Here is an 8,452-nt window from a genome sequence, read left to right on the forward strand (position 1 = left end):
CTCTGGAGTGAGTAGTGAAGAACGGATAGGTTACATATTGAATCATAAATTGGTATAACTATTTTGGTAGCAGAATTTATAGATAGAATGCGCTTGGCCAAGGAGTTCACAACATTGCCATCCGGAAGTATAATGGACCAACACACAAACTCTGTGTAAACATGAACTTTTATAGTCTGGTTAATACAGTTTAGTGAGAACAACTCACAAACGCGGATGGCAAAAACAATAACAAAGGCCTGAGTGACGTCATCTGCATACTATCTATAGGCAGATTCTTAATATTACGTGGCGTAAAAGAGTGAGGGTGGATGACATTTATTGATGATCAGCATTTACCTATTGAGACGAGAAAATAAGATGCATCACCCTGTAGCTAGAAAATCCGTTGTACAATGTATGTCTCTATTCCCCTGGAAAACTGGTTTTATACTTCCAATGAGATTGGAACCAGTATTTTGACATCGCACTTTTGTTCCCCATTGAGGAGAAAGTAGAGAGCGATGGGAACTGCCTGAAGCCTGGGATCGTAAAAATACTAACAGAAGGGTGAAAATAAAAATGCTTAAGGTTGGAAACAATACTGTGTTTATCCGAAGGCTTTTCATCTTCACTTTTTTGTTAGTATCTCTTATTGGTGGAGTGACGTTCATAACCTGCTGTGTGGCACTCAGTTAGAAAATGAGTTGATACATTGGAATCACCAGGTAAAAGCTTAACAATTACCAAAACACTCACGATATTGTTTTATGAGAGAAAGGGCCTAAGTATTTTACTCTTTAACTAAGTTCATAATATATGACAAAGAATAGCAATTTTATCTGAATGATGGAAAAAGAGACTTAGCATGTTTTGATTTTTGTCTCCTCAATCCTCACTGTAAATTCGATTTTGAGCATCTGAGTAATCCGGACGTTTATAATCGGGAGATCACAATTCTGCCGTACTCATAAATAAATAAATAAATAAATAAATAAATAAATAAATAAATAAATAAATAAATAAATAAATAAATAAATAAATAAAAAATGTAATGCCCAGATATTAAAACTCGGCATTCTAATAACGATCGTTTAAAATGACCCTCAACTCGCCAATAAAAACTCTCAAACCTGGATCTTTCGTAATTTTCAGTAAAACATCGCTTTAAATACAGGCACATTTCAGTCTGAATTTGAAGTGTTGTATTAACATTTTTTTTACTGTTTTTGAGTCCGAAACGTTCAGTGTTTGGTATGTATTTTGTTCTTTCTTTTTTTTTTTAAACGTTTTTATTCATTTTTTTTTTTTTTTTGTATTTACATTTTACAGTCACATCTTCTTATAGCTTAGTATTCACGTTGGCCAACGAGTATAAATACCATTGGCTTTTGGCTTTAAAAAAAAATAAATTGGTAAATATTGGTGGGATTACTTGTAAAGTCTCCTCTGTCCCTCGATATGTATTATCCTACATGTGCACCTCCAATCATTGTTGTAATGGAAATTTCATAAAATGACGCAAAATATTGTCCTTTACAACAATGTTAAACTCGGCCCATAATTTCGTTCGGATGTCAGACCTGCATATATGTACACATCGGTATTATCCCTTAGGTATGTATTGTATCACTCCTCTTTAATAATACAAAAACGTGCATTAACAGTCAACTGTCTTGTGGTCGAAAAATTGTAAGAGTTTTAAACGTTTTAAAATAAAATACATGATATTATTTTCACCTCATTTGCGTAGTTAAGAACCGATTTGTTCCAAGGCAACAAAGTCAGTCCACACAACGAAGGATAATCAGTGGCGCGGAACCCCATACCGGTTTGATGAGTTCGTGGTCATTCCAAGACATCGTTCAATTCACTGACCACTGGAACTGGTCAGACAGCCCTTTTGATTGATCACATGATATCTGGGCGCGTCCACCCTGGTACCCGGGGGTATAAAAACGATAGGGAGCAATCAGACGGGTTACCATAGACATAGCCCTTGTTAGAGACAAAACAGGTGGGTCATTGATTTTTCAAATTAAAAAATAAATTATTATTCTTTGTTTTCTCTCTCCAATTTCATTTTAAATGTTTATCGCTGCTTATATTTAAGAAATATGATTTTTTAAAAATACAGTTTGTCTTACAAAAGGAAATTAAAAGATTAGTCTACTTGAAACATTTAAAATTTCTAGTTTTCATGTGGAAAAATTAGTATACAGGACTATAATATCTAGCTTATAATAATTTACCATTCTTCCAATAGCAGGATTGTTAATTACGAATCCAAGTCCACAAAAATGTCATTGTCAACACGTTTCATTAAATTAAAATCCTTATCAAGGTTTGTAGTTTGAGTTAAAATTCGTAGTTCTACAAATCTGGATTTCTTATAAAAAGCATTGCAATACCATCTAGAACATAAATGATCACGGGACGTATTGTTGTTGTTCTCTTTATTAAAAAAAATAATGGGAAGGGGGTGGGGGCTCTTTATTATTTAAAATAAAAGCTTTGGTGGTCTGTCTTTTTATAGATTTTGCATTGAGAAGCGTATCGATAATCGAAGAAAAAAAAAAAAGATAAAAAGAACAAATGACAAACACATTGCTATTTCAATTTTACAATGTAGATATGAGTTCTGAGTGTATTAAAAAAGAATAATAAAATGAAAATTTAAAAATTAAATCAATATAAACATGATTTTTTAAACAACTTCATGCTTGCTCTGAATTATTATCATTATTATTATTATTATTATTATTATTATTATTATTATTATTATTATTATTATTATTATTATTATTATTATTATTATTATTATTATTATTATTATTATTATTATTATTATTATTATTATTATTATTATTATTATTATCTCATTATTATTATTATTATTATTATTATTATTATTATTATTATTATTATTATTATTATTATTATTATTATTGCCTTTCCCTCTTCCACAGCACCATGGTCTTGTTCGCGGTGTTCCTAGTGGTGATCCCACTCGTCGCTGCTGCCGGTCACGATAATGACATGATGATGCAGCAGCAGATGATGATGAACATGATGAATATGATGGCTCAGAACAAGGGGTGGGGAGGTAACAATGGTGGAGGTAACAATGGTGGAGGCATGGAACAGAACCAAGGACGTGAGTAAATCTGTTTTTCTTTCCACGCTTAACTCACTCAATCCTAGAGATTTTTGCTACTTTTCAACATTGAAAAAAAAAATGAATTAAAATGAGCATGTACATAGTTTTATTCAACTACCATTAACATGCAAAAACTACAAAACATTAGCTTCGATACTGCCCCTATAATTTGTCTCATAAAAATGTAATAAATCAGGCATGGGATAAAAGTAGTCAGGAAAACTACGGATATAGTCGGTGTTAGGGTTGAGTGAGTTAAGTGAAGTGTGACCTATAACCTCAATACGGTATTATGTCGGACTGAACTAGATTTCACAAATTGAATTTTAGGTGGGAACGGATGGAATTAAACAATTTATGACCTAAGCAGTTTGGGAAACCGTAATTTCTTTTGAATGGGGCAGACTAATTCAAATCAAATTTCGGCCACATTTAATAATTTAAAAAAACAGCTTGAGCATTTATATATCGCAATATCCACTAGACGTGCTCAAAGCGCTTTACAAAGGGTCCCTGACCAACAGCAACACGTAACATAAAGAACGAGACATGGCGCATGTTAGGCAATATTACATTTATTTTTTCCCGACAGAGACAACGCTGTTAACGACTCTTGAGTTCGGTGAGAGAATTTGAGTAAAGAGTCTTTTCCAAGGACTCAACTATTCGCCGAGCGAGGCTCGAACACAGGACCTTCCGATCCGAAAGCGAGTGTCATACCACTGGACCACATAGCCGTCTATACGAAAAAGTGCATCTCACATCTGCTAAATGGACATTGTAAAAATTCATAGACCTCAGGACAAAATAAATAAAATAAAGTAAAAAGAGAACTTCCATATCGGACAATAACCGTTTAATGTGCTCAGGGTGCTTTACAAAGGGTACCAGTCAACAGCAACACTTGTGACACCCAGGCGTTACCCACAATGCAGCGTCGCAAATGAAGCTAGGGCGGGGTGATTATCTCAAGGCCACACAGCGCAGCGGCGGCGATCGAACCCGGTACCTATCGGGTACGAAGCAAAGGCCATACCTCTGAGCCACGTTGCCCCCTCCTAATGAAAATATGAAATAAAAAATATGATATAATACAATGTAACATTATATAATATAAAAATTACGATGTAATAAAATATTATAATATAATATAATATAATATAATATATATATAATAATATAATATAATATAATATATATATAATATAATATAATATATATAATATAATATAATATAATATATATAATATAATATAATAATATATAAATACAATATGCACACACACACACACACACACACACAGAGAGAGAGAGAGAGAGAGATAGAGAGAGAGAGAGAGAAGAGAGAGAGAGAGAGAAAGAAGAGAGAGAGAGAGAGAGAGAGAGAGAGAGAGAGAGAGAGAGAGAGAGAAGAGAGAGAGTTTAAACAGTGGTACCCGGCGTTATATTTCAGTCTACAGTACGATGAAAGAATTATGAATGAAAGAGTCATCATCAATAGTATCCATTTAAAGCATAGACTTTATAATTTTTTTTTTTCCAATTTAATTTACAGAATGGTGGAACGCACAAAACAGTGAGGACTACGAAGCTTACATGAAATGGTGCGAGGAGAGGAAAATGGCCATGCAGGAACAAAAGCAGCAACAAGAAATGCTCATGGAATTCCAGAAGGCTGAGGAAAAGAGACAGATGGATGTGAGTATAATCAACACCTTGCAATTGAAAATTAACCATACGGCAAAACAGGCGATTGCGTAAAGGACCAGCCAAAGTTTCGTGCCATTCAACAACAACAACACACACACACACACACACACACACACACATATATATATATATATAAACAAGAAATAAACAAATTTAAAAAGAAGCATTATGAACAGCCTGGTTTCATTAACGTTTAAAAAACAAAAAGATTAATGATACTGAATGTGATAAACGTGACTTTTCATTACCGAATTCAAATTGTTATATTAAAGTTAAGTCGAGTCTGGTCTCTCTTTATTGAGATTGCAGTTTTAACCAAATAATTATTGAGAACCTTGCAACTCAATTACTCCTTTAAAAAAAATCCAATAAAACTATCTGACAATGCAGATGTCGGAAACAAAACTTTCTCCTCGATTTCATATCAAGAAATGACTTCAATTTCATTTTCTTCACAGATGGAGAAGGCTCGTGTCCACAAGGAGATTGAAGAACGCCGTGAGTCAATGATGGCTCAATGGAAGATGTGGCAAATGAGATTGTCCCAGCAACACGAGTTCGACAACCTCATGGACAAATTCGCCGAGATGAAGCACCATTACATGTTTGCCGTTACAATGGAATTCCTCAAATTCTGCAAATGCTCTGATTTCACTGAGGAGCTCCACAGATATTTCATGCACGGAGTGAGTCTCTCTCTCTCTCTCTCTCTCTCTCTCTCTCTCTCTCTCTCTCTCTCTCTCTTTCTCTCTCTCTTCTCTCTCTCTCTCTATATATATATATATATATATATATATATATATGTATATATATATATTCCGCGTGCGGTAGTATGTATTTATAATCATACCCAATCTCTTCACCTTCTTAAAATTTCTCATTCTTCTTCCTCCTCCTCCTCCTCCTCCTTCTCCTTCTCCTCCTCCTCCTCCTCCTCATCATCATCATCATCATCATCGTCGTCATCCGCACCATCATAATCATCATTATCATTCTCATTTTATCATCATCTTCCCCTCTCATCTTTCTCCTCCTTTTCTCCATCTTCCTCCTCCTCTCTATCTTCGTCCCCCTCCTTTCCAATCTCTTTATACCCTACTATTCTTTTCCTTCTGTGAACAATACAATTTTACAATCATTCCCTCCTTGAACATCCAGGATATGAAATACGAAGGTGGTGACGACTGGGATCTTGATGACCTCGATGGTATTGATACCAACAACGCTGTTGCCGTCGCCCAGGCCCTGGCTAACCGTCCACAGGCCGAACAGGTCAAGGCTTTCTTCGGCGGTCTCGCCAACTCCATGTGCCTCGCTGGACGTGCCTACGTCGAGCAGGTCAAAGTCTGGGAACAGGACTACAAATTCTTGGACCGTCTCATGTAAACATCAAAGTAAGAAATGGGTTAATATCCTAGCTGGTATACACTGACACAACAAATTTCATTAATTAAGAAGTTGAGCGAGTCATAATTTTTTTTTTTTAATATCGATAAATTAAAAAGTAAGGCTTCAACTGGAGACCTTGGTGAAATTGTCGTTCTTACTTCATCTTAATTGAAACAACTTTTAGCCAAAGTGAAAAAGATGTTTCGTTGTGAAAGGCAGTGATTTATCTTTTACACATTGTAGATAAGTAGGAATATTTGTTAATATTTTGCTAATGTAATGCTTAAGGAGAAAAGAATGCATTGGCGTAATAATCAAATTTTTAAAAATGAAATTACCAAAATTCCCATTTGAGATAACCTATGGTTTAAATAACATAGCCACATGTTTGAAGCGTAAGATTCAAATACAACCACTAAAACAGCATATGTTGCGCTGATATCTTGATCAGATGAAGAAGTAATTTGCTTTTAAAATGGTTCAAAAAAACTTTTAGAATTGAACCCCCCCCCACCCACACACCCTACAAAACAAACAAACAAAACATAATAAAAAAAACAACCCAAACTCAGTCTAAAATAGTTTTTACAAATATGTGAATAACTAAGAAGAAAGGAAAAAGACAAGAAAAAAAATCCTCCCCCACCCCACCCTACACCCACCCTCAAATGTATTTCTTGACTGGGGATCAAACGTAAGCTGACTTCTTGATTATTTCGAATTATAAATGACTATTTTCTCCATTTCCAATATACCATCAGAAAATTAATGGGCTAATTACGTCTCAGATTCATACATATGCCCAAAAATGGAAATGCCACTGCCTAGAGTTTGTAAAGTGCAGTGATGAAATTCAACTTAGGCTCCAATAAATCCTTACATGAGGATATGGTTCCAGTGGCCCAATGGCACGACGCCTCCACAAAGTCAAGCGATGTTGATCATGATCAGGAACCAGATGGATGGCAAGGGTTGCAAAACTCCAGCCACTGTTCGCTCAACTCAGGTGTGAATGATTACCTGACTTTAGGCAGTGACGGGTTCTGTAAGATTCCTGCACAGGAATGAAGCATAAGAGGGTACATATACTGCATAAAACGGAAATTTGATTACGTTGAGAAACAACGTGAACGTGGCGAAGCCATGGTGATTATTTAAACGTTTATATTCATTCATCTGTTCATTTTCGAAGTTTTCCTCCAGCAGCAATGTGGACTATAAATCATATAATAAATGTTGATAAATTATATTACTTATAATTAATTGTCAATAAATTATTCTCTATTTTTTCCAGTTAGGAAAATAGCCGCCTAATACCAAGGTGTGCTGTCTCTAAAACGCAACTTATCCAAGCAACGTACCACCATCAACGTTTTCAAGAACTACAGACCGAAGAACTTCTAGTGTCAGCAAGAACCATCTAGCAGCTGATGCGTCTATGGCTGAACGGCTGTCGTCACGTCCGGTAAAAACAAAACATCAATGCTTGGACGATGGAACATCTGTGGCGTCAGTTGAGGGTCAAGGTTCATTGTTTTTCCATTCCTGTGACTTCCGGCTAGAGGGCGGCTAGTTGTCACCGATGCCTTGACCCACCTTTACCTATGTATATTTATTTTTGTTTATTGAGAGATTTATGATTAAATGTGGCTTCATGTTCAAATATAGTGTCAGTGTTCCTCATTAGACAAATCACTTCCTCTGATAAGCGCCAAAACGGAAAGACTTCAGCTTGAGCTTTTATATAGTACACTACACGTGCTCAAAGCGCTTTACAGGGGGTCCCCAAACAACAGCAACACTTATAATATAGAACGAGAAATGACGCCTGTTTGGCGAAATTACAATTTTTCGGACCGGACAGAGAAGAAGCTGTCGACGGCAAGGTATTTATTTTACATCTCAGTACGGTGAGAGAATATGAGTAAAGTGTCTTTTCCAATGACTCAACTATGCGCTGCCCAGAGCGGGACTCGAACCCTGTACCTTCCGATCCGAAGACGAGTGTCATACCACAACACCACATAGCGGCACAGTTACAAATTCCCCACAAACACTGTAAATAAACGAATACAAAATTACAGAATGTTTAGAATACACAAGATTTATGATTAAAAAGAAGAAAATCTTATCTCATATTAAATGAAACACGTACATTGACCTTTCCCCTTTCGACAAAATACCTCATTGCTTCCTGGGTACATAATAACAGAT

At 35.6% G+C, this 8,452-nt stretch overlaps 1 protein-coding gene across 1 annotated transcript; it reads left to right on the plus strand.

The window, feature by feature from the left end:
* The first annotated feature begins 1,884 nt into the window (after positions 1-1,884).
* LOC144971242 (uncharacterized) lies at positions 1,885-7,901 on the plus strand. Its single transcript, XM_078911799.1, has 6 exons — positions 1,885-1,996; positions 2,949-3,136; positions 4,695-4,837; positions 5,308-5,535; positions 6,008-6,243; positions 7,533-7,901. Exons 2-5 carry the CDS (start codon positions 2,953-2,955, stop codon positions 6,233-6,235), a joined length of 783 nt encoding a protein of 260 aa, XP_078767925.1. The 5' UTR covers positions 1,885-1,996; positions 2,949-2,952; the 3' UTR covers positions 6,236-6,243; positions 7,533-7,901.
* Positions 7,902-8,452: the final 551 nt, after the last annotated feature.

The sequence above is a fragment of the Berghia stephanieae genome, chromosome 4, assembly GCF_034508935.2.
Source record: "Berghia stephanieae isolate SIO BIC M18660-M18661 chromosome 4, UCSD_Bste_1.3, whole genome shotgun sequence".
Taxonomy (NCBI): Eukaryota; Metazoa; Mollusca; class Gastropoda; order Nudibranchia; family Aeolidiidae; genus Berghia; species Berghia stephanieae.